The sequence below is a fragment of the Panthera onca genome, chromosome D4 (assembly GCF_046562875.1).
Source record: "Panthera onca isolate mPanOnc1 chromosome D4, mPanOnc1 haplotype 2, whole genome shotgun sequence".
NCBI classification, from domain to species: Eukaryota; Metazoa; Chordata; class Mammalia; order Carnivora; family Felidae; genus Panthera; species Panthera onca.
This window is the reverse complement of record NC_138351.1, coordinates 84,419,713-84,445,601: the sequence shown is the minus strand read 5'-3', so window position 1 is coordinate 84,445,601 and position 25,889 is coordinate 84,419,713. Positions and strand designations below refer to the sequence as shown.

The following is a 25,889-nucleotide window of genomic DNA, read 5'->3' as shown; positions in this document are numbered from 1 at the left end:
GGACAGGGAGGGCTTTCTGGAGGAGGTGACAGGTTGCTGTAAGCGTAGAGGAGATGTTAACCCGGAGAGATTGGGAAAGAGCACATCAGGTAGAGGGCAAACTGCTCGAGGAGGAATTCCAATGTGACCACCATGGCTGGCGGTCAGCTCCCCTTCTGCCGTTGCTGCAGAGACCAGATGTTATTCTGGTGTCAACCCCTCCAGCCATTAACTTGCTACCACGTAAATCCTGACAAGTCTAAGTGAGTCATGGTGGTCCTCATCCCTTTGCCAGTGGTTGGGGACAGGGGAGGGCACGTGGCCCAGTTCTGACTCTGAGAAGGGGAAAAACAGTCTGCAGGAGGACTTCTGGGAAGGTCCGGCCAAACTCTTTTCTGCCTCTGGGCACCGATGGTGAAGATGTGATATCCAGAACTGCTGCAGCCATCCTGCAGCCCTGAGGATGAGACCAACATGTAAGGGCGGCTGAGCCAAAAAAAAAAAAAAAAAGCAAGAACCTGAGTCCTCAATGATACCCTCAAGCCTTTGGATAAACTATTCTGTGCTGCCTTACCTGGGACTTCGTGTTATGCAAGGAAAACATGGAAGAAGTCAGTCCAGTTGGAGGTGGGGGCTGAGGGTTTGTCCTGCGGTGATCGCACATTGTTTTTACCTGGATTGTGGGCTGGAGTGGGGGCTGGTGAAGATCATGACCGTCATCCCCCAAACTGTCCTTTGGCTCCACTAAAGCACATTAAAGGGAATAACTTCTAATCCAAAAGGCTCTTGAGGCCCGAACACAGAGCAATGGGAGAGTCCCACGAGGTATGGCAGAAGTGAGTACCCATCTGTGTGCGTGGAAGCCATGTGTCAGCTCTGGCTGTCCCCGTGTTGTCCAGGTACTCTGATAGTCAACTAACTTGACCTCCTCTTCCCATTCACTGTGGGAAATGGCCCTCCCAGAGTCCCACAGGGACTGGGGGACTGGCCAGACTCTCTATTGTGTCGATGGCTTCCTAATCATTGTTTGGATGGGTCAGTTACTCCTTGCGTTTCTGTCAGAATTTGCTTTACTGAAACATTAGTCAGATACTATAAAATCCATCCTTTAAAAGTGTACAATTCAGCGAATTTTAGTATATTCACAAGGTTATGTAGCCGTCAGCACTATTTTATTCCAGCATATATTCGTCACCCCATAAAAAATCCTCATACTCATTGGCAGTGACTCCCAGTCCCCACTCCCCCAGCCCCTGGCAATTGCTAATCTTTCTGCCTGTATGGATCTGCCCATTCCGATATTTCACATAAATGGAACCACACACTGTGTGGCCTTTTGTGACTGGCCCTCCTTTACCGCTCATCCCATCAGGTAACGTTCTCAACAAGTGCACAAAGTATTGTAATCACCTCTACCTACAAATAGCACTTTCCCCCCTTGCTGTATGTACATACAAATTTTCTAGAAATGGAACCATACGATGCATGTGGTTTTCTAATCCTTCTGTTTGTATTCAGCAAAATACTGAGGAACTTTTTCTGTCAGTACTGTATAACCCTTTTTGTTAAAGTTCTTTGTTTATTTTTGAGAGAGAGACAGGGCAGAGAGAGGGAGGCAGAGGATCCCAAGCAGGCTCTGCACTGACAGCAGAAAGCCCGAAGTGGGGCTCGAACTCACAAACCACATGAGATCATGACCTGAGCCGAAGTAGGACGCTTAACCAACTGAGCCACACAAGTACCCCTGTATAACCTTTTTTTTAATGTCTGTAGAATAATTTAAGAGGTTAAAAAAATGATTTTGGTTTGAGCTCGGTGCTTAAGCACTCAGGCCCAGAGGGAAGACTGATCCCCTCTGGATGGGCCTTTACTGCCCTTCCAGCTTTTCATGAGTGTAAACGATGAGATGAGCATCCTGTGTGCACATTTCCATAAAGTTCTAGACATGGGACTGTGGCCCAAATGGCATACATGTTTACTTCTTTTTATATTTTCCCAAATTGTTCTAGGGAAAGATTAGGTCAGAAAGGCTGTCTGCTGCAATGAAGCATTGTGCTTCTGGACTCTGACTGCCTGGGTTTTAATCCCTTTTCTGCTTCTCCTTAAAGGTAGGACCTTAACCTATCTGTGCCTAGTTTCCTTATCTGTAGAATGGGGATAACAAAAGTACCAACTTCTTAGGATTGTTGTGAGAGTTACATTAGTCTTATACATGTAAGCAGTGGTTTCCGACTGGGGGTGACTTTACCCCTTCAGCAGACATTTGGTGATGTCTGGAGACATTTGTGGTTGTCATAACTGCGGTGTGGTGGCACTAACATCTGATGAGAAAAGACCAGAGAGGCTGTTAAATATTCGACAATGCACAGGGCAGCTCCCCTCCAACAACAAAGAAGGATCCAGTTCCAAATGTCAACAGTGCTGAGGTTGAGAAACCCCGGTGTAAAGGGCCTGGCCCAGAAGCTCTCATCAGTGTTGGCTGTGACTATTTACACTCCCACCAGCAGAGCACAAGAATGTTCGTTTCCCCGTACTTTGGCCAAGTCTTTCAAATCCGGGTTAATTTTGATGGGGGGATCATTGTATGCTGGTACATTTCTAAGCCATCAGTGGAACCTTTCCTTATTCCTTCATGGGCCTGACTACATGGGATTGATTAGCCTCCATTCTGGCCATGGGTTTCCAGGGAACTGGCTGACAGTTGGGTCCAGCTAAGGAAACTTTGACCTTGTGAGCAAGAACTTCGGAGTTCCTGGGATTACCTGTGTCTGTGTTTGTCTCTGAATATCTCAGATGCAGGAACATGTTGTGGGTAAAGTGTGGATTTTGAAGTCAGATCTGGATTCAGATCCCAACCCTACTGCTTCCTAGTTGTGAAGACAAATTACTTCTCTAAACCCCAGGTATCCTCATCTGTAAAATAGGATTATTGTGAGGATCAAATAAGATAATATAGCTCCATGCTGGGTTCTTAGTCAACGTTCAAAAACAGCAGGTATGATTTATTCAGTGATTACGACACTCAGGCCCTTTGCTAAGACTTTCCACATAGGTTTTCAGCTTGATGGCAACTCCTGTTCATCCGAATAAGGTCAAGACTCCATGTCTGTCTGTCGAGGTACAAGGGAAAGCCACTTGCTGAGCTCTCAGTCTGCATTCCACAACTGTTTGCTGAGCATTACCATGTGCCAGACCAGATGCTGGGCGCAGGCAGAGAGACAGGGCTGCTAAACTCTCTCCCATTCGTATGAAAGAGGTAAACAAATAAAAGACACAAACAAAATGGCAGGGGAAAAGACCAGACATATTAGCCTTTCACTATACCTGTAAATGGGTTAATTTCCTTTATTAAAGCAAAAACAGCAAGAAGACAAGTGAAAAAGCAGAAGAAGAAAGTTTAGTTATGTGTTACTTTTTTTAATGTGTTATTTATAAGGGAACTAAAACAAGCCATGGAAAGAAATAATCTCTAATGAAACAGCTCTATATTTATAAATGATTGCATTGTATTTCAAATGAATAACAAACCACACTGAAGGGGGCAGGGGCTGGGGGAGAACTAACCCGAGTGAAAAAAAACTTTTTTTTGAGAGAGAGATAGAGACAGAGTGTGTGAGCGGGGGAGAGGGAGAGAGAATCTGAAGCAGGCTCCATGGCGCCTGACGCCAGGCTCTATCCCATGACCTTCAGGTCATGACCTGAGCCAAAACCAAGAGTCGGATGCTCAACCGACTAAGCCGCCCAGGAGGCCCCTGGGTAAGTTGAATATAGAACTTCAATCTATACTCTCAGTCTGAAGATATAAAGAGTTGTGTGCTTGTTTCAAGAGCACGTATACTAAAATTGGACGACACAGAGAAGATCAGCACGGCCCCTGAGCAAGGGTGACACACAAATTCGTGGAGAAAAAAAAAGATTAAGGGGTGCCCGGCAGGCTCAGTTCATAGAGCATACAACTCTTTTTTTTTTTTAATGTTTGTTTATTTTTTGAGATAGAGAGACAGAGAGAGAGAGAGAGACAGAGCACGAGCAGGGGAGGGGCAGAGAGAGAGGGAGACACAGAATCGGAAGCAGGCTCCAGGCTCTGAGTCAGCAGCACAGAGCCCGACGGGGGGCTCGAACTCATAGACCGCGAGATCATGACCTGAGCTGAAGTCGGGCACTTAACGGACTGAGCCACCCAGGCGCCCCTAGAGCATGCGACTCTTCATCTCAGGGTTGTGAGTTCAAGTCCCACACTGGGCATGGAGTTTACTTAAAAAAAAAATCACAAAATTGCAAATAAATATTGAAAACTCTACCTAATAGGCTTGTTTTTCATAGTGGCATGGATTAGCAATTCTAATCCGTGTGTATTGGAGGGTTGAGTGACAGATGAAATACACTGAGGCTATTGAGAGCCAGGTTTCTCACTGATATGGAAGGGACACAAGTATGGCCTGGGGAAGGCCAGGAAGGACTGGAGGTGCAGCATGAACTCTTGGATTTGTATTTCGGTATGCATCTACTTCCTAGTCCTGTCCACTGAGAGGACCTAGAAACATGAGTGCACCTAGTGCCCAGCTCCTTGCTTCTGAATACCATCCTCTACTGGAGGAACCAGGGCTCCATGGAGAAATGGCTGATTTCTTTTTTTTTTTTTTTAATTTTTTTTAATATTTATTTATTTTTGAGAGAGAGAGAGAGTAAGAGCACGAGCAGGAGAGGGGCAGAGAGAGGGAGGCAGAGGATCCAAAGCAGGCTCCTCGCTGTCAGCACAGAGCCTGATGCGGGGCTCGAACTCACAAATTGCAAGATCATGACCTGAGCAGAAATTGGATGCTTAACTGACTGAGCCACCAAAGTGGCTGGTTTCTGGGCTAGGCCAGCAGGAGTATAAGATGAGCCTGGAGCATCTTTTTGGCCTCGAAAGTAAGCAAGTACTCGATGAATAGGAGAGACACAGCAAAAGGCCATAGCAGCCAGCTTGCATGAGATCTTCCTGGCCAAATCTGGAACAGTTAGGTTATCAAGTAAATAATGATAGTAATGAATTATAACTCATCGAATAAGATCCGAGTTCGTGGGTCCGTCATCCATATAATATATGCACACGTACTAAAAGCTCTTCTTTACGGTAGAACGCTAATAACACTAGCAATTTTAAGTCACAATTTTGCAGTCATCAGAGTAATAATTGATATAGATAGGAATCATCAAGATTGAAACAAGGATGAAACTTGATGAGAAGTAAGATATCTGTATAGTCTTTAAATTTTCTTTTTATGTTTATTCATTTTAGAGAGAGACACACAGAGTGTGAGCGGGGGAGGAGCAGAGAGAGACACATACACAGAATCTGAAGCAGGCTCTAGGCTCTGAGCTGTCAGCACAGAGCCCGATGCAGGACTCGAATGCACGAATCGCGAGATCGTGACATGAGCCGAAGTCAGTCACTCAACCAACTGAGTCACCCAGGTGCCCCAAATATCTATATAGTCTTAAAGTACTCCCCTAGAAATTATTTATGAACTATGAAGAGAAAATAGTAATTGTATAGGAGATATAACTGAGAGCCACATGCTTTAACCAAGTGACCAAAATAACTATCACCAGTAATGGGGCGACTTGACATCAAGTGCTCCTTTTTCTTTTCTTTGCTTTTTTTTTTTTTTTTTTAAGATGTTATTTTTTTAAGTAATCTCCACACCTGACATTGGGCTCGAACTCACAACCCGGAGATCAAGAGTCACATGCTTTACTAACTGAGCCAGCCAGGCACCCCGGCAAGTGCTTCTTAATAGGATGCACTGAGAAAGACAATTATCATTTCTGTGATATCCCTGCCCCAAATGCATAGCCTGATCTAATCATGAAGAAATATCCAACAAATGAAAAGTGAGGAATATTCCATAGAATAAATGACCTGTACTCCTCAAAAATGGCAAAGTCATGAAAGGCAAAAAGGCTGAGGGACTGTTCCCAGGTTGGAGGAGACCAAAGAGACGTGATGATTAGATGTGATCTATTATTCTGGATTGGATCATGAACCAGAAAAGAAATTGCCCTGAAATCGCCTCATTGGGAAGGTTAGCCAAATTTGCATAAGACCTGTAGATTAGATATCATGTTATGTCAAGGCTAAATGTCCTGATTTTGCTAATTGCACTGTGGTTATGTGCATGCCTATGTTGTCAGGAAATACACACTAAAGTATTTAGGAGGAAAGGGGCATCATATCTGCAACTTACCCTCAATGGGTCAGAAGAAAGATATACCTAGAGAGAGAGAATCATAAAGTAATAGTCACGAATGTGAACAACCAGCGAACCTAGGGCAAGAGTGTGTGCAAATCCTTTGTGCTAGTCTTGTAACTTAGAACTTTGACATTATTTCAAAGTAAAAATTTGAAGAGAAAAAAAGAAAGAAAAAGCCTGTTTGGATTCTTTTCTTTAAAGAAGGCATTTTCCCTCAAGACACTTATTCGTGTGGTTGCCTCTTCAGCAAGCCTAAACCCTTGTTTAATGATTTCAGTAAACACCCCAGTCTCAAAAGCTAACTGTGATTTGTTTATGAGGTCCTCATTCCCCAGCCATGCAACACAGGTTGCACTTCCAAAGTATCAACCCTTCCGGTCAGGTTAATTAACAATATCCACTGAATGACTGGGCGTTCTCTGGATTGTGCAATTACTGTGCAATCTCTGAGTCCCCAGTGCTCATCTCTGAGCCTGGCCAGAGCAGGTGCTCAGGGTAAAGGTTGTGAAATTGAAAGATTGAATTATCTGATTGCCTTTAGGGGAATAGCAAGAATTAAGACTGAGAAGGTATGGAGAGGAACCCCATGGGCGTCTGGCGGCGGGTGGGGGGGGGGAGGGCAGGGACTCTTATGCGTGTCCAGACCCTGGACAAGAAAACTTTGGACACAGCAGTGCCTGAAAGCCTCCATCCTGTGTCTTGTTGATGAGGGAATTGTCTTGGAATGGGCAATCAGGAGAGAGAGCAGGGGCCACTCATGACTAATCCCATCAGCGCGGTCAGGGGGGAGCAGGATGACAGCCTTGGTAAACTGCGCTGCAGGGGTCATTGGAAGTTTACCAGTCCCCTCTGGTTTGTTAAACTCACTGGTGGCAAAGGCTGAGAGGTCTCTGGGCTGCTCCTCTGATCTTGATTTGGTTTTGTTTTTCAATTTGACTTTCCAAACTGCCTTGAATCCTCGTGCTTCGGCTCTTAAAGATGCTCAGAGTGATGAAGCTGAAGGTGGGTGTGTTTGGAAATGAGTGGCCATGGAAGAGACTGGGGAGGCCCGTGGAGGCCTTGAATGTCAACCCTGGAGTGTGGTTTGATCTTCAGAGCAATAGGAAGAGCCACGGAGCAGTGATAGATTTTCATCTTAGGAGATTCACTCTAGCAGCTGAAGTTGAAGATCAGAGAGTGGGAAAAGACGAGAAGCAGAAAGATCAGTGTGGAGGCCGCCACACAAATCTGGGCAAAAACTAGAGCGAGAAGTATTTTGAGACCTTGCTCTGTAAGAGGAATGGTAAGATGTAGCATACATAACACCACCCTAACTTTTCATTCTCATGGCAGACATTGCTAATCACTCGGTGTTCTCCCTTACACAGCCTAGGTGGGCTGCTCCCATAGACAGCCATTACCAATCAATCTGAGAAGGCACACTGGATGAAAGAAATTTGCCCTCTGGGCTCTGTTATATAAGGCAAGGAGAAGTCCTCAGTTTTGAGAATATGCTTACAGTTAGTTGCTACTTTGGGTCTGCCCCAACCTGAGGCTCAGGAAGTACGACCAAAGTGATGCCCTAAGTCAGTCTTTGAGGCCCCTTACCGGAATTGTGCCTCGCCTTGCTGTATGCCCTCTGTGTCCCCACTTAGAGCTTTTCCACATCCGTGATCTTATTTCAACCTCACAACATTCCTGGAAGGTCAAGGTTGTCATCCCCATTTTACAGATGAGGAAACTGAGGTTAAGAAACTTCAAGTAGAGGGCTCAAGTTCCACAGGTGGTAGGTGGCAGAGCCGGGACTCGAACAGAGCCGTCTCGTTCCAAAATCCCTGGCTCCTTCCACGTAAGCTTGTCTCGGCTGCAGCAGCTGCTTGCATCTGTCAGGGCCTCAAGCAGAAAAGCCAGAACAGGTTGGGGCTGACATCTTGGCAACAGTGACTTTCCCTCTCAAAAAATCCTTGGCTTAAAAAGACCTGGGAAACTTGACTTTTGAGTCAGCCTCATCTAATCCACTCTGCGCTGAGCCATGGAGAAGGAAGGTTCTGGCCCCTGGGTAGGGGTGGAGGGGGATCGCTGAGGGGGTGCAGCACAGATGGTGAGGGGCGGAGGCCTCTTGCTGTGGAAGAGAATAAGGTTTCTGTCCTTGCACAGTCGGAATGAGGGCCCTGGAGCCAAGCAGCCAGGGCCAGGGCGGGGCCAGCCAACCTTTGGCACGTGAAATGCCACCCCGTACTCATGGCAGATAATTCTGGGTAATAATTCATCCCCCCCTGGCAGGCATGCATCCTGAAAGCCCTGTCTGTCCCTCCCTCATGGGGTCCCTGCTGGAATGTGGGGGGTCAAGGGGCTGGTCCCAGACGTGGGCAGAGTTCAGACTGGGCTGGGTAGGCGGGGCAGCGTCTGGGCACCGCCTGGGGGCAGAGGGAGCCTTTGTGCTCTGTGCCCTGGAACCCCACCCCCCAGCTGCAGCCGCCCCAGAGGGGAGAAATGGCCGATGCGCCCGGCTGAGGCCTGCTCTCTCCGTTCCCTCTTCTAGGGCAGCCAGGGCAGAGGGTGCTAACTTGGGTGCAACCTGGCATCTGACAGATCCACCCCATTGCGCTCAGGGGGCTCTTTTGTGAGTGGCAGGAGGGTGAGGGCCTCGTGTCTCCTGCGGAGCTTTTATTTTATTTTTTAAAATTTTTATTCGTTTATTTTGAGAGAGAGAGAGAGAGAGAGAGAGAGAGAGCGAGCAGGGGAGGGGCAGAGAGAGAAAGAATCCCAAGCAGGCTCCATGCTGCCAGCACAGAGCCTGACGCGGGGCTCGAACCCAGGAACCGAGAGATTATGACCTGAGTCGAAATCAAGAGTGGGACGCTTAACCCACTGAGCCACCCAGGCACCCCTCCTGTGGAACTTTTAAAACACACTGAATCTCAGTCCTCGACCCCAGATACTATGGTATATCGTGTGGGGGTACCTGGGCATGGGCCCCTTTAAAACTCCCTGGTGGTTCTGAAGTGAGCTGAGGCTGGTGCCTATTTTGAGAGGGTAGCACCACAAGCCCGGCCACCACCAGCTGTGTGACCTTGAACACGTGAGGTGGCAGTTGGCGGCTCAGTTTCCTCATTTGTGAAATACGAACAGCCGTAGTACTGACTTTGTGGGGTCCCTGGAAAGACTGAAGGAGATAGTGCCGTATAGACTGAGCACCACCCCCAGCACGGAGCACACACTCGGATGTTTAGCTCCTGTGGGTGGTTAGCTATTTTTATTATTTCTTCCTTTCCACGCCAGCCAGGGGGAGATTTTAAGAGCTTGCAGCCAGGGAGAAAGTGGAAAGGGCAGAGAGAGGTCCCCTCCAAGGACATCATTAGAGTGACCAGGGGAGGCTCTGCTTTGACGTGGAGGCGGGTTGGGAGGCATTGGTCCCTCCATGGCTCCAGGAGGAGCCCACGCTCCTTAGGAAAGCACGCGGAGCCCCTCTGGGCTGCTCGGGGTTGGAGCACCAGGCGCACTCGCGTGGGGGTTGTTGCCTCTGGCTCCCCCACCTCCCAGCAAGCTCTCAAGGGCAGAGATAAGACTTGCTCAGCTGGGTGCCCCTGAGGCCAGCACACAGGTGTCAGTCATGCTGGATAGCCCACGGGGCATGGCGTGGAGAGCTGGCAGACCCTCTGAGCAGGGCTTTGACTGGTCACAAGGGCAACAGGAGCTGCCACTTCCCGAGTGCCCACCGTGTGCTGGGCATCGTGATTAGGGCTGACAAAATCACACTAAGCTTGCCACTGCTCCCTCTGGCAGGAGCTGCCGTCGACCATGCCCAGGAGGGTCAGAAATCAGTCAGTTCTGCGCGCCCCCCCCCCCCCCAGCCCACTGAACTCTACAGCCTCTGGCCTCTGTTGGCCACCCAGCTGCCTTGAACCCTGAATTGGGGCCCAGAGCCGACTGCCTGTCACACGCAGCACCACAGCGCTATGGCTTTCTTGGCTGCCTGAGTGCCTGGCTGTGGAGCAGAGCAGAGAGTTTAGAAGATGGGTTTTCTCATTTTCGTCCGACTGCAGGATGGAGGGAGTCCCTGGGAATATCCTGTCTGCTTTCCAACCTTAATGATCCGAGATTGCATTCCAGAGATTTCTGTGTGGAACCTGACTTATGCTGCACAAATAAATGAAAGATGCACGACCTCTCCAGTGGCCACATATCTGGATCCTTGTTGAGCAGACTCTGTATGAACTTGCCCAAGGTTCTGACACAGATCACTGTGATCTGTGATTTGCGGCCATTTGTTGGGGGGTCTCCTGAGTGCCGGTGACATGGCGGGAACAGGTTCTGCGTCCATGGAGCTCTGATCCCAGTGAGGGGAGACAGACCCTCAGCAAGTAAACTAATAGAAATGCCAACTAGTGAAGAGACAAGAGAGCATGTGATTGGGGCCAACTTCAGACCCAGCCTTGAGGGATGGCTTCCCTGGGAAGGTGACATTTCAGCTGAGACCTGAATGCCCAGGAGCAGGTGCCAGTGTAGCAGGCAGAGGGAACAGCTGACACAGGGGCCGGAGAAGTTGGGGACAGTGGGGGGAACAGGCAGGGCTGGGGCTGGGAAAGGCCACCATCCAGATTACCCAAAGCCCTGCCATGTTCGGCCTGCAGCGGCGTCTACAGGGTGAGAGGGACATGACCCATCAGCCCCCGCTGTGGTGGGAGTGGCACCGTGCTTCTGGCTGGCTGTCCTGTGGGGAGTGGGATCCTTGTTATTGCCAGGGGCCACAGGGACAGTGCCCAGCTCTGCGGAGGCTAGGGAGGGAAGGCCTAGCTGAATATGTGTGTGTGTGTCTGTGTGTCTGCGTGTGTGTGTTTGGGGGAAGTTGGTCTAAATCCAAGTCACCATCAGTGGTTTGACAGCTCCTTGGAGGTATCTAAGTCACCAGGTGAAGTGCCTTTGAATCAGATGGGAGAATCTATTCCCTCCCGTCCCATCCCTCTGATTACATCAAGGTCAATGTTCACTTGCTGTTGGTTTGCCCTTTATGCCCCCTGACATTTCCTAATCTTGCTTTTTACACAAAGAGCGACTGGACTGGGGCTCACAGGCACAACATCTACCAGAAGACAATAGTGCTGTTCATTGTCAGTGTCCCATCCCAGCCACCTTGCATGATGGGTCACTGACTTTCTTTTTACTATTATAATATTCCTCCTTTAAAAAATTATTATTTTTTTTTTTTTCCTAACAGCTTATTAAACTTCCCTTTGAAATAAAATTATTTTAGGAAAAAGAATGAAATCATCTGAAAGGGAAATAGTAAACCATTCTGAAGATGGTCAAGGGGGGATGGTGAAAGTCACTAAAGTCTGTACACGAGTGACTCAAGTTTGGAAAACATGGAACTAAGATGCTTCAGGCCCACCTTCCCAGTTTCAGAATGCTCTTTTCCCCAGGAAAGCATTTCTTTTTGTTATTAAATGTCTGTGTTACAATTAGGAAGCAGACCATAGCATTTAGTTAAGACTTTCAAACGCAGCTTTTGATCATGTATTTATTTATTTAGTTATATGCCACCTTGTTGTACAAAAGGTATTGTGGCAGCTTACAAAAATACATAAAATACAATAAAGTAAAAAATAAACAGATCGGGGTAAAGATTAAAGCAGAAAGCTAGACTGAAGTCAGAGTCAAGTAGTTGACTCAGTACAATTGTTAAAAGTAATCTCAAATTTGACTTTGAGGTTCCCAGCGGCCAAAGCAAAAAAGAAAACACGACTCGTTACAAGATTCCTAACAGTTTGGGGCCTTGGTACAAAACAGACCTGGTGCAAATCTTGACTCTACTACTTGACAGACTCACGACCCTGAGCAGGTTGCTTAACGTTTCTGAACTTGAGGTTCATCACCTGTAACGGGGAAAAGTAGTGCCAACCTTGGGGGTTCCTAGTTGCGTCGGGAATAATGCGTGTCAAGGTGCCTTCTAGCTCTAGGAGGGTGCTGCTTGGGTCCTCAGCCGCCCTTAGTCCTCACTAAGCTGAAAGTTTTCAGCCACAAAAGGGAGTTGACATCTGTCCCCTCTGTCAGTCCCTACCCTGGCCAAGCATGCAGCATATAAGGGGTAGAGCCAGATCCCAACCCAGGGCTCCCTCACTCCTACCCAGGCTCCCTGATAACCCTATCTGGTGCTGTGTGTTCCTGTCACCAGAGTGGCCTCCAATGGTGTCAGGGAGAAAATGCTTTGGAACACATGGGCTTTCGGGAACACTCAAATCATTCCCAGGAAAACCCCAGCTTCACTTTTAGGGCTGCCCTGTGAGGCAGAGGCCCCCTTCTCTCCTCCGTAGACACAGCAGATTAAATGTCAAGGCCCAGAAATCTCTAGGGGGGAGTCAAAGGCAGCAGCCAAAGCCCCTTCATGGGCTCAGAACACCGGAGACAGCTTCCTTTGCCTTCACAGCCAAGGTCAGTAAGAAACACTGACCCTTCCCAGTCCAGGTCCTCTCTTATTTGAAGTACTGTTGCCAAATGTAATAAAGCCCACAACAAAAACCTGTCCCTGCCTCCCATCAGCAACAGAACAAATTCCACTTGTCTCAGAATTTTCCTTTCTCTGTTAATTTATATATGACTCTGTTCCAAATGTGATTGGAGAGGGTTCTTGGCTTGGCGTTCAAGGTTCTTTACAAGCTGACCCCATCCTCCTTCTTGGGTCTCCAGTGTGGATGCAGTTTGTGGCCTGGTCGCACAGAGTAAAAGCCATCACTTCTGGAGCTACCCCTAGAGTGTCATGCATTTGGCCAACAGCATGTACTGACCAGCCCTGAAACCCCGATCTGCCACAGACTAAGCTGCTGTGTGACCTAGGGTGAGTCCCTTCACCTCAGTTTTCCTCGTCCGTAAAATGGGCACATTCTGAGTATATACCTTGCCCTGTGGGGAAGGTGAAAGAATGTGCACATGGCATGCCGGGCACACTTGATGCTCAGTCAGTGGTGATGGTTAGATGACCTGAATTTGAGAGCCGGCCTTTCACTTAACTGCTTACATGACAAGTGACTCGTCTGGGTTCTAGTTCGACTATCTGTGAAGCGAGGAAAATAACTCTATCATCACCTAACCCCCACACAAAGGCCTGAACACAGAAGGGACTTAGTGAATGTTTGGAGGCTGCAGCCAGCATCATCTCCCCCGGAAAACAATCTTGCTTGTCTTTTAACTTTCCCAAACCAGTCCTCTGTAACTTTCCTTTTTCTCAGACTAATGAGCAAGAGGAGTCTGAACACTTTTCGCATGGTTAGGCTGTGATATCATGAAAGACACAGTCTTGTAAAACCCACACCCAGGGCCAAGGGAAACGCAGCCCCCTGAAGAGACTGTTGAGTGCAGCCTGCCGTCGATTGGGTGGGGGAGGCTGGATGTGTCCACCACTATGAGTCAGGCCTTGCTTGGCTGGCTATCATCATTCCCCTTTATTTTAGGGGTGAGTTAGAGCTTAAACGAAACATCACCTGACAATGCCTGACAGAAATGTCTTCTGCACAAAATGCATTTCCTTACACTCTTGGGTATGCAGCTGAATTTTCTAACATGGCGCCTGGGCGTTCAAATATACAGATATTCAGGAGCTGGCATGGGAACAGAATGAGGGGAGCAGGGTCGGGGGTGGTGCAGGGATCAGCAGTAAATACTCTCTAAAGGTGTTGGGATGGATTGGGTGCCCGATAGTCTATGGCCTTCCCAGGCAGAGCTGCCTCCAAACCGGGAGAATAAAGGGTATAGACAAAGCCCTTCTGGGAGATCAGCTGTGTCCTGTTCCCCAGTGTGGTCCCGAGCCACTCTCTAAACCTCTCTGGGCATATTTCTCCTTTGGTGAAACAGGGAGTGGGACTGGTGAACTTCTTCCTAGCTCACGGCAGATGAGGGGCAGGCTTGAAGGTCTTGTCCCGTGGGCTGTCTGGGTCTGAGGCTCAGGGAAGCCACCAGCAGCTCCAGGAGAGATGGCCCACCTGTGCACCAATAATTCTGAAGCCAGGAAGAGCCTGGTCCACAGAGCCCCTTCTCCTTCCCTCCCAGCTTTTACCCTCTAGCACTTGCCTGCAGCCATAAGGTCTGGTTCCTCCCCTGGACCCAAATGCTCCGATCTCAGCCTCCCCGCCCCCCCCCCCCCAGTGTCCCTCCCCCTACCACCCCCACCCCTGCTGCTGGGCCATTCCACTAAATGATCAGGTCAGGAGTGACAAGGAAGAGGGAATCTGTTTCATCCCGGCACCACCCCAGCCTCGGGTCTAGGGTCTTGCTCATGGCAGTCCTGGAGGTATCCCTGAGTGCATACAGGTTGTGGGTTCAAAGGTCCAGAGAGAAACGACAACACGGACCGCAGGCCCAAAGGCTCTGGGAAGGGCCGAGGAGAGGTCCCATGGCCTGTGGTGTGTGGCCAAAGCCAGCCGTTCTGGGTGGAGAGGGAACCTCAGGGCCTGGCCCAGCTGCCCACCCTGGTAGAGTCGGGGCTGGCAGACAGCTGCCTGCAGCCTTCTCAGCTGCTGCTGCGGAAACAGATGACGGCACTGAGGCGGAATAAGAGAAAATAAAAATGAGTACAGAGGGAGGGGGAGCTTGGAACAGGGGCTGGTATTTTTCCTCGGGGTGTGGTTTCTGCTCAGTGGCTGGGTGACCATGGAGGTTTGGAATGTGGTTGGACAGAACGGTGAGGAGGGGTGGCAGGGGCGGGGGAGGGGGTGGCTAGAGGCAAGGAGCAGGAACACTGGCCAAGGGGCCTGAAGCCCAGGGCCACCAACAGTTCGGCCAGAACGGGCGCCTGGGGTGGTACACAGAGCGGAGCCTCCAACCAACACTAGTGCATGGGTCCCAGAGGCCTCTGGTTTAGAGCGGCCTCAGGAAGGGAGACAGAGTTGAGAGAGCAAGAGAAACTATAGGAGTAGGGAGAGGCCTGGAGGTGTAGGGGAGTGTGGTCAGGTCTCCTCATCTGTAAAGCATGGCCTGCCTGATCCAAAGTGAGGCTATTTAGGCAAGGGAACGGTCTCTCTGAGCCTCAGTGTCCTCATCTGTTAAATGGGCTGAATCATCTCTACCTCCAAGGGTGCCAGTGGGAGGACTGAGTGGGATTGAGTGCACACGAAGATCTTGGCAGGGTGCTCTGTGAGTGGAAGGGATTACTAACCCACTGGGGCCAAGGGAGCTTTGACCTGGCTGTGCCACATGCCCAGCACCTGCCCCGGGACCTGGCCCCCCCAAAATATTTGCTGATGGAGCCCCTTGCAGGAGTTGCTGTGGGGAGCCCCCGTGCCCACTGCCCCTCCTCTCCTGTGAGCACAGGTCCATGCTCAGACCACGAAGTGGAGGGTGTAGGTGAGCTGGTGGCCATTGTCCCAGGCATACAGCACCCGCTCCTTGGGGTTATAGTCGATCTGGGTGGTGTAGGCATGCTTGTTGAGGAAGGGCAGCTGCGGGCGCGCGTCGGTGCCCGTGTGCGTGTCGAAGGCGTAGGCCACCTGGCCCTCCTGCTGGTCGTACGTGTCCACGGCGTACAGGATGCCGCACACCAGGAAGCAGTTCCCGTAGGAGTTCCGCCGCAGCCGCGTCTTCCACGTGGTCTCGCGGTGCATGGAGAGGTCGCCGGGGTCCAGGCGGCTCAGCACGATCACCTCGGGCTGGGCCTCGTCGCGGTCATCCGCCGCGGGGTAGATGACCCACAGGCCGCTCTCGTCCACGGCGAAGTCGATGTCCGAGTGGCCGCGCCACTTCCAGGGCGTGGTGTCCTCGTACACCACATCTGGCAGCAGCGCCCAGGAGGCCACGAAGCGCTGCCTCAGGTCGTACTTGATGATGTTCTTGGTGAAGGCGCGGTTGTAGTAGAAGGCGCCCTGGTACACCACGTGGCCCGTGCCGATCCAGTTGTAGGGCAGCTTGTACATGTTACTCCAGCGGCCTGTGTGTGGAGGGCTGAGGGTCACACCTGAGCCTCCCAGACAGCCTCCCCGCTCACCCCAGGACTGGCGAGGCCACCCAGGGCTCTTGAGTGGCCCTGCAAGCAAGGGACACTGAGTGTGCTATGGGCCTGGAACTGGGCCAACCATCCTACCCCACCGCGCCCACCGAGGAGGTACTGTTATCACCCCCATTTGCCAAGGAGGAAACAGGGGCAGAGGGTTCAAGGTCGCACAGTTATGGAATGGGGCAGCCAGGATTTAGACAGCCTCTATGCTTTGTCTCAGCGTCTTTGCCCATGCTGTTCTTTTCGTCTGGACTTCCATTCCCCATCCTGTCTGCCTGAGGAAGGTCTCCTCCTTGTCTTTCAGAGCCCTTAGCCAACGTTACCTCCTCCAGGAAGCCTCCCACGAAGACCCCGGGATTGAGTGAGGGCCTCTCCTCTGACCTACCATAATCCTTGCCTCGGCACTTTTCATTGGCTTCCGCCACACCGGCCTGTGAGCTACTTGAGGCAGGGATCAGGCCAATTTTGACCTGGCAGAGGAAGGACTTTGGCTGTTCCAGGCCATACTCTGTGACTCCACAGCTATCAGGATAAACCCAAACTTTGATGTGGCTCACGAGGGCCGCCTCAGCCTACTCTCTCATTCTGCTTCCCCCACCTCTCCTCTATGCCACCCTGCCTCTCATCGCCAGGACTTGGCCCACACAGGGCCTTTGCTGCGTGGAATACCTGGCCCTTTTGCTTTTGCATGGCCATCCCTGCTCTGCCTCCAGGGCTCAGCTCAGCATCGCCTCCTCCTCTGGGAAGTCTGATCTCCACTGACCCTTGAGCTCTCCCACAAACACTACACTGAAATTATTTCTTTTAAGTGTTTGCCTCTCACATCAGGCCGTGCATTTCTGGAGGGTGGGTCCTGTCTAAGTGTCTCCTCCCCCATCACGCACCAGATCTGATAACCCAAATTCTGCCTTTCCCTGCCCAGACTTGCAACTCTTCTAAGCTCGGCTCACCTGCAAAACAGAGTGACAACCCCCACCTCACAGAATTTTGAAGATACCATGAGCTGACGCACACAGGATGATTAGCACATAATAAGTGCTCAAGAAGAGGAAACTCTAAGTATTGTTCCTCTTGACAGTAAGGTACACTTAGGAGGGCAGGACCACATCCCTCTTGTTTGTTGCTGTGTTCCAGCTCCTGGCTCGGTGCCAGCACATAGGGGGTGCCCTCAGATGCCCCTCCTTGGGGTGGCCGATCATTTGGAGCTGGGCCAGGCTGGGGAAGTCTGGACCACAGGAAACCACAGGCAAAAGAGGGCTCAGTCTCCATAGGAGGCCCTCCTCAGGCCGCCCACACCCTGCCCCACTTCCCATCTCCGGGCTCCCCAACCTTGCTTGAAGTTTTCCAGGTTGCGGAACTCTGCCAGGCTGTTCCCGTAGTAGTAGTTGGTGACATAGATCCTGTCATCTTTCGCGGCGGGGTCCTTCATCCAGGCTCCCTCATGGCGCCCGTAGCTGTGGTGCCTCACGGGGGGGTCCACAGCCCGGAGGGTGCCCTCACAGCTTATCTCTCTGCCTATGGGGAGTGAGGGGTACAGCGTCTGATACTCACACCCACAGGCCCCGAGCCGAGCTGGAGCAGCAGCCCAGGGAGCGTTATCTGGGCCATACTTAAATCCCTCCTGATCTTTTTGTTCGCAGCCCTTTTCCCCCTTTCCTCCTGATCAAAGCAATGTCTGATCAACAGAGAAAACACAGAACATTCAGTAAAGGAGAATGAGGAAAATAAAAATGATTCAAAATGTCATTATCCAAAGAAAATTTTAAACATGTTGTATTTCCTTCTGTTTCTTTTTTAACTTTGCATGTCCAGTCATGCAGACATACGGTAAGAAACCGTGGTTCTTCTGAAGATTCAGTTTTATGTATCCTGTTTTTTCCCTCCACTGGGCGATTTCTCACATCATTAAATGGCTTTTTAATGATGTGATTTCAAGGTTCTACCAGGCCACCAGACAGCTGTGCCCCAGTCCCCTTGGTGTGAGACCTTCAGATTATTTCCAGTTTTCTGATGTTGGAAATAGGCTGGGAGGGAACCTGTTAAGCTGCAGCTGTTGTCCACATTGCCGATGGACCCTTCAGGAAAGATTCCTGGAAGTGGAATGCACTCAGGCCAAAGTAGGCAATGGGTTTAACAATACCTTGTTATCACAGGTAGCCAAGAGGCCCTCCAGAAAGATGGGCTCGATGATTTAATAGGAAACACTTCTACCGAAAGACACAAGCCAAAGCTACAAAAAAGCTACATAAAAAAAAATTAAGATATGAAAATCATTGCTGGATTTGATGATGGGATCCTAGGTGATATGTTAAGAAGGATTTGTTGAAAATACTACCTGTTTCACTGTAAATGTCCATCAAACTTTCTATAAAGGATCAGATAGGTAACATTTTAGGCTTTCCAGATCACATACTTCTGTATTCTTTTTTTTTTTTTTTTTGCAACCCTTTGAAAATGTAAAAAACCATTCTTAGCTGGAGGGCCATACAAAAACAGGCTGCAGGCTGGATTTGGCCCATGGGCTTTATCCTACTGACCCCTGCGAGGCTTACTCACCTGCGTTGGGGACGTCTGGGCGTGAAGGTGGCTCGGTGGGCAGGGGACGGGTGGTGGGAGTCAGGGTGGAGGTGACGGTGGGGTCCGAGCCGGGGGTGCCGGAGGCCAAGTCCGCTCCCTCTGAGGCCCTGGGCCCAGCCTCGTCTTGTTCTGCTGAGTTGGGCTCTGGTGATCTGCCCTCGGCCCTGGGCGGCAGCTGTTCCAGCCAGGAAGTGCCCTTGAGGGCGTTGTCTGCGGGGAGAAGACCCTGTGCTCTATCCTGAGCTGCTGCCCAGTGTCTTCCCCAGGCCCACCTGGCTCCCAGCTCTGGGGCCATGGCGGAGAGAAGCGGGGAGGCCCTGAGGAGTAAAAGGCCTCAAAAAGTGGGAGGTGGGGAGGCTTTGCGGTCAGCAGACCAGCTCCGAGCACCCCAGCTGAGTGAGCTCAGCCAAGTCGCCTGCCTTGGTGGACCTCAGCTTCCCCTTCTATGAAACGAGAATCACAAGGCTCACCACGTGCGGCTGCTGTGTTGATCAGAGGAAAACGTATACAAATCATTTGCACAGAGCCTGGCAAGTACGAGGTGCCAAATATGAGACCCCTTCCCTCCTGAGTGTCAAACACTTTGTACCAATTCTTTCATGTCCTCGATTCAACTCCAGGAGGCAGAAACCCTTGCTCCCAAATTGCAGACTTTTTCCTTATCCTTTCCCCTGGAACCCAGCCTGTTCCTCTCACCCAGTATTTGCCACTTCAAGCAGGGAGGGGCAGGTGCAGCCAGCCTCCCATCACCTCTGGACTCCAGGTCTCTGTCTCTGTCTCTGTCCCCCCACTCATCTCCTATCTCTCATTTCGTGGCTTTCTCGGAAACCACCCTCCCTTTTTCCCACCCCTGCTGGTAAGGCATTTGCCAACAGGATGACTTTTTCTGCTCCTGTGGGACCTGTGTGGGGCCATGTCTGGGTCATCCCTGACCCACACACTTCTCTGGGCTGGGATGGATGGGGCCTGCATAGGGAAAGCAGGAAGATTCAGTGCCACATAGCAGAGGACAGAGCTGTGAAGGGGTCTAAGGCAGGCTTTGCAGCCCGCTGACCTGGGTTCCAGTGCCACCACTCACTGTGAAACCTGGAGCCAGTCTCTTCACCTCTCTGAACTTGTTTCCTCACCTGGATCAAGTGCAACAGCATTGTGAAAGTACACAGAAAACCGAGAAGCCAGGGACAAAGGAAAAGTGATGGTGTGGCCCCCAGGGGACGAGGCCCCTTGACTCCAGGACAATTACCCGACTTCTTCCTTTTCTCTCCCTGCCAGGCTTCCTCTTTGCATAGGGTTTAGCCAGGCCCCACTGTGGGGCAGCACCTGGAGTCTCTCGGGAATGGGGCACACCCTCTTTCAGGGGAATCTGGCCTTGGCAGCCTACCAGGGCAAGAGGCTTGTTCCCACGGGCCTCGTTGGCAGAGCCAGATGCTTGCAGCTGTTCTTGGGCAGTGCCCAGCCAGGGGTCAGAGGCTCTGTTCTGTGGCCAGGCTGAGCTGGCAGGACTCAGAGCCAGTCAGCAGCTAGCACCAGGGGCTTGGGGAAGAGGCCCCTGAGCCTTGAGAGACCACAAATTTAGGGGGCTCTTGAAGGAGACTGGTCCCTCACATTTCTACCTTCCGGTCCCTCGGACGTGTGGGCAGAGGTCCTCACAAAAGGAGGTGGTCAACAGGACCCGGGAAGGGGGAGCAGGCTTGGGATGCCCCTCAGGCATTTGGGGAGGGTTTCAGAGGAAGAATCAGGAGCCACATCAGTGAGGATGGCCCAGAAATTTGGGTACTCTTGGAACTTTGGTCTCTTGTGTTTTTGGTTAATTACTTGGTTGCCCTTCACTGTGATCCCCCGTGGATCGAAGGAAAAATATAGGAGTCTGTGGGCTCTTCTTTGGGGAAATAAGAAGTGGGGGGTGCTGGAGAGGCCATCCATTCCAAAGCCACTTGGGAAACAAGAGGTGCCCAGAAGGCTCCATGTCATTTCCCAGAATGCTGGCCTGGCTACAGGTCTGGGGACTCCTACCCCACCTCTGGCTGTTGCCTGGCCACGTTTTTTCCCACTGGACTGTGAAGTCCACGTTAGGCAGAATCTCTGGGAGATACAGCAAGTACATGGTGGACCTTCAGCAACTTTTTGAATGAAGAAGGAAAAGTCCAGTGAGAGCGGAAACAGCTGAAGATACTGGAAAGGAACTGAGTGGCCCTTTGTATTGTTTATATTATTTCATCCCCAACAACGCCATGAGGGGTATCATCTCATTGTGTGGATGAACAAAGGGCACCAACAGGTAACCAGTGGAGGTGACATCTGGGCAGTTTGTAGAGAAGACACTGGATCCGTGTAGGTGATCTTTGGGGTGCCATCTATCAGCAAGCCCCCAATCCCCAAGGGTCCAACCCTCCTCCAACTCACCAGCCACAGCTTCGGCCACCTCCTTCCTGCCCGCCTTGTAGTAGGTGATGCCTCGGATCACAGCCTGCTGCTGGGCCAGGGTCCGGGGCTTGGCTGTGGGCTGGGGGAATCTGCCCTTGCCACCCTCCTTCCTCAGCTTCTCCACCTTCAGCAGCTTCTCCTTAGGAGGTTTTGGGAGGCCCCTGTCTACAAAGCTCTTCTGCATGTTGCTGTATTTGTTGTTGTCTTTGCCTTTCCCTCCAGCTGTGTCCTGAGGGAGAAGTGAAATCTCAGACTTAGGGGAGGTAGAAGAGGTGTTGTGGGAGGGCACGGAGGCTCAGCTTATGGGGACTGGAAGCGGTCATGCCACTCCAGGACCTACGCCTCAGGTGCTCGTGAAGTCACAGCTTTCCCCCAGAATGGCTAAGTCCATGACTGGGGTGTGCCTCGGGTTTCCCCAAGTGGGTTTCCCCACTCAGCAATAGCTCCCAAGCCCAGCCTCATAGGTTAGATTCCTGTCTCATTTCCAACCACCTGCATACTCGCCCCCAGGGGGTAGATTATAATGATCAACTCCCTAGGGAGGTACCTGGTCACCAGGTCAGCTTCCTATCCCTGTCTCTCTCTCACTCACGGGTCTTTGTTAGTGGGCAGGGGAGAGGTTCTCAGGCTCCGAGGCAAGATGACCAATGTCATCTCAGTGTGCCGGGAACTGTCCCAGTTTTAGCACTGTAAGTCCTGCATCCTGGGAAACGCTTCAGTCTCAGGCAAACTTGGATGGGTTGGTCATCAAGGGCATTGCCCTTTGTGCATGCAGTTTCCAACGTTTTGTACATTTTATTTTCACTTCCCTTTAAATGCCTCTGATGCTGGCTTGGCACAAGATCACAGGCCCTGTGACATCACCTATTGTTAGGCAGAATCTCCAGGAGATACAGCAAGTACAGTATCTAGACCTTCCGTGTCGTGGCCAAAACAGCATTCGTTCGCGCCTGTGGACCTGACACGGGAATGAGCAGGAAGCCTGCCCTGGGCTAAGGCACCAGGCTTCCTCCACGTTTTATCAGCAACTAGGCGGTCCCGGCTGCAGACACAGATGGCCCCATCATCACAATGTCAGCACAGGAGGCCAAGAGGCGGAGAGGAAGAGCATGGGCTCGCCAGTCACACAGATGCGCGTTCAAGTCCTGGCGCAGCCGCCCTCTCTCCACGTGACCTCGCTCTGCGTTTCCTCATCTGCCAAATGGTCAATGATGCTCCTTCCTCATGGGTGGTTATGAGAATAACTGAGATCCTGTCTGTGAGGAAGTCAGGTTTAGACTTTAGAAGTCAGGTTTAGAGGATGTCAGGATTCCACAACGTCGGCTCCTTTCTTCCCTACTCCAAAACACAAGGCCGCTGTGCAGAATGGAGCGGTTGTGCCCTACACATGGGTGACAGGCCAAAGGGGCATGAGGGCACTGAAATTGAGCCTGTACTCCCATTTGCCAAGCCACACACCCTAGTGTATATCTATCATAGGAGGGAGACTCTGTACAATTTGCCCACCCACAAGGGGCTCCTTTTTATTTGCCCAGAAGGAGAGCCTTTTTGGCAATTTGTCTGCTTAGAGGGGGGCCTTTTCTTTTCTTTCTTTGTTTCTTTTTCTTTCTTTCTTTCTTTCTTTCTTTCTTTCTTTCTTTCTTTCTTTCTCTTCCTTCCTCTTCTTTCTTTCTTTCTCTTCCTTTTCTTTTTCTTTCTTTCTTTCTTTCTTTCTCTTCCTTCCTTTTCTTTCTTTCTTTCCTTCTTTCTCTTCCTTTTTTCTTTCTTTCTTTCTTTCTTTCTTTCTTTCTTTCTTTCATTTTATTTTTAAATTTATTTATTTTGAGAAAGAGAGAGAGGGTGCAGGAGGGGCAGAGAGACCACAAGAGAGAAAGAGAATCCCAAGCAGGCTCTGCACTGTCAGTACAAAGCCCGATGTGGGGCTCAAACCCATGAACTGTGAGATCATGACCTGAGCTGAAACCAAGAGTCGGACGCTCAACCAACTGAGCCACCCAGACGCCCCAAGAAGGGCCTTTTTCAAATGCACATAAAGGTGTGTTATATGTCTTGGATGGCTCTGCCTGTTATCTCTGCTCACTTTCTGCTGAGCTTGAGTATGGAACGCCTGGGTACTTGCTGTAGGAATTCTCCACTCCAGACTGGGTTGATGAAGTGGTGTTAGTCTGCAGGGTTCCCCGAGGCATTGCCCATCTACCCCCGAGCAGGCCTGACCCAGCCAGGGGTCCAGCCACAGCAAGGGAGGCTAAAAGTGGTTTTGCTGCAGCCCATCCCCAGGACCAGGCAGGGAGGGTCCTCTCTACAGCCTTGTCCCCACTAGTTTGGAAACGGAAATGCCTTGGATGCCGCCAAACACCTGTCTCAGCAAACAGACCCCTCAGCTGGATCCCCACATCTGCTCCCAGCTTACCTCTGTCAACCGTGCTCGCTGTATGCCAGCAACCCCTGCCCCCAACCCTGCCGTGGACTCTCTAGCTATGCTAACCCTCAGCCCTCTCCTATGATCTCAAACCCCCATCCAGCTGGTTCCTGGGACTGAGGTCCTTGGCACACTGTGTTCCCAAGTCCACCCACCTTCTGGCCCCATCACCAGAGCCATGGACTCACCTGAGCCTTGCTAGCAGGGCCGGGGGCTGGGGCAGCATCTGGGACCGTGGCGGCGTCCTTCTGCAGCAGCTGGAGGCCCAGGCTGGAGAGCTCCTTCTTGATGCCCATCATGATGGCCGAGTGATTCTCATAGCGCTTCAGCTGCTCACTGAGATGGCGCATGCCCTCCTTCACCACCTCGTTCTCCCGGCTCAGGTTCACCTTGACGCTCTGTGGGGCAGGACCTTAATTAAGGTCTTTCTAGCCTCCTCTGAGAGCCACTCCCCACCCCCCGCCTCCCTGGAGGGGACACCCCAGCTTCACTGCCCGTCTCCTGAGCAGGGCCCAAGGGTACAGACAGTGGCACCAGCAGGCCTGGGTGGATAAAGCATGCTGCCCAGAGGCCATGTGATCATTCATGTCTTATTTAAAACGTGAATGAGTGATGTTTTTCCCTTGGGCAGAGGGAGCCAGTTCCTCCCAAGTGAGGCTGTTTTCTCCACTTCCACTCAGAGTTAGCAATAAGGGGTTTTTTTTTTGTTTGCTTTTTTTTTTTTTTTTTTTTTTTTTTTTTAGTTATCGCCTAGTGAACAGAAGCAAAGTGCAGATAATGCAAAACAGAAGACAATTAAAAAATCATTTCTTTGTGGCTACGGAAACCATTTCTGATTTGTTCCAGCCACAGCAGATACACTCTCCAGATCGCCTGGCTCCTAGTTCCACGAAGTGAGTTAACATTTCCTAAGATTACGGGAGGAAAGGCCAAAGAAGGATAACCATGGAGCTGGCATCAGGAGAGCCTGGCATGTACGAGGTGCACAGAAAACACCGGCGCACGGTAGCAGTCCAACAACCATTACCTGACTCCCATGCTGGCAAGGGCCTGGCACACGGTAGATACACACCAAACACTTTTTGGATAATTGAAGCCACTGTGACCCCAGCTTTGGGGAGACCAAGGGGTTAATCTCTCACCCGGGGGCACAGGATGCCCAGGTACCCCCTCCCTCTGGAAAGGAAGCTGGGAAAGGAAGCCCCCACACCCGCTCCTGGCAGCTGCATGGCCCCAGGCTCCCGGCAGCCCAGCAGGGGCCGGATGCAGGAAACAGGCGGAGGCCAGGCTGTGCCAGCAGAGATGTGTGCCAGTAAACCTTGAACCTGCAGCCTGGACGCCCCAGGATTGTCCAGCTCTGTCGCTGTCCTCAGGGGGCGGTCCTGGCCACCTGCCTAGCCCTCCAGCACATTTGCACTTGACCAGAAGATGCGTCTGCTGCAAGTGGGTACTGGGACCGCCATGCTGTCCTAATAAGCCCTACCCTGGTGGGCTTGGCCAGTCCTGTACTTTTATGTGGCATTTTATGTGACAAGTAGCCCTGGACTTGTGTAATGTATGAGTCTTGGTCTTGGTGAACTGAGGGCAACTGCAAGTTCCAACCAGCCCTACTCCACATCCCTTTCATGTAGCCAGCTAGTGCCTCAGTTTCTCCACCCAGCCTACCAGCTTCCTGTAGGCCCACGAGCCCAGTCAGACCGCTTTTCCGAAGTCTGGACCCAGAGGCCTACATCTCCCTCTCCAAGCTGCCTGCTGGAGTCCAGTTTTCAACGGCCACCAGGGTCAAGGCAGAATTGTCCAGGCCCCTTCAGACACTACCCTTGGCGTCCAATGTTGACCCAGCCTGGCTCCTGGGTAGATCTCTGCCCTTACCTCTTCCAGCGTGTTCATCTGGGAGGCCACCTTGTGGACATAGGCGTGCACTTTCATCAGGTCCATGCTGTACAAGGTGCCCTCCAGGAGATCCACCATGGACTGTAGCTGCCCAGGAAAGGGTGAGAGGGTTATAACGGGTAAGGGCAGAACACAGGATCAGGCACATATGGTGCAAAAGGAGCTCTACCACTCACAATGGCCTCATGGGGCCTCAGCACCCATTGGACCCAGCTTGCTAATAATAATGAGAAAAGCAGTGGATTCCATTCTTGAACTCTTATCACAAGGCAGGTACGGTGTTAGGGGCTTTAACGAGCTGTTTCACTTAGTCCTCAGGACAACCCCATGGGGTGTGTGGACATTGGAGATCAATGTACATGCCCTGGGATCCCTCTTACCTATTTCTTGTGCCCATACC

General features: G+C 51.1%; 1 protein-coding gene and 1 non-coding gene across 2 annotated transcripts in view; one reads left to right on the top strand and one right to left on the bottom strand.

Annotated features, from left to right (window-relative positions):
- The first annotated feature begins 3,792 nt into the window (after positions 1–3,792).
- Positions 3,793–3,898, top strand: LOC132676200 (U6 spliceosomal RNA). The gene has a single exon (XR_009608980.2). It is a non-coding gene; the product is annotated as a U6 spliceosomal RNA (small nuclear RNA).
- Positions 3,899–11,701: 7,803 nt separating this feature from the next.
- OLFML2A (olfactomedin like 2A) overlaps positions 11,702–25,889 on the bottom strand; it is a 28,108-nt gene continuing 13,920 nt past the window's right edge. Inside the window, exons 3-8 of the mRNA XM_060608699.3 lie at positions 25,469–25,576; positions 23,785–23,994; positions 21,157–21,406; positions 18,733–18,963; positions 17,506–17,691; positions 11,702–16,110 (exon numbers count right to left, since the gene is read on the bottom strand). Coding sequence (XP_060464682.1) covers positions 15,506–16,110; positions 17,506–17,691; positions 18,733–18,963; positions 21,157–21,406; positions 23,785–23,994; positions 25,469–25,576 — 1,590 coding nt within the window. The 3' untranslated portion in view covers positions 11,702–15,505. The remainder of the gene's footprint in view (positions 16,111–17,505; positions 17,692–18,732; positions 18,964–21,156; positions 21,407–23,784; positions 23,995–25,468; positions 25,577–25,889) is intronic.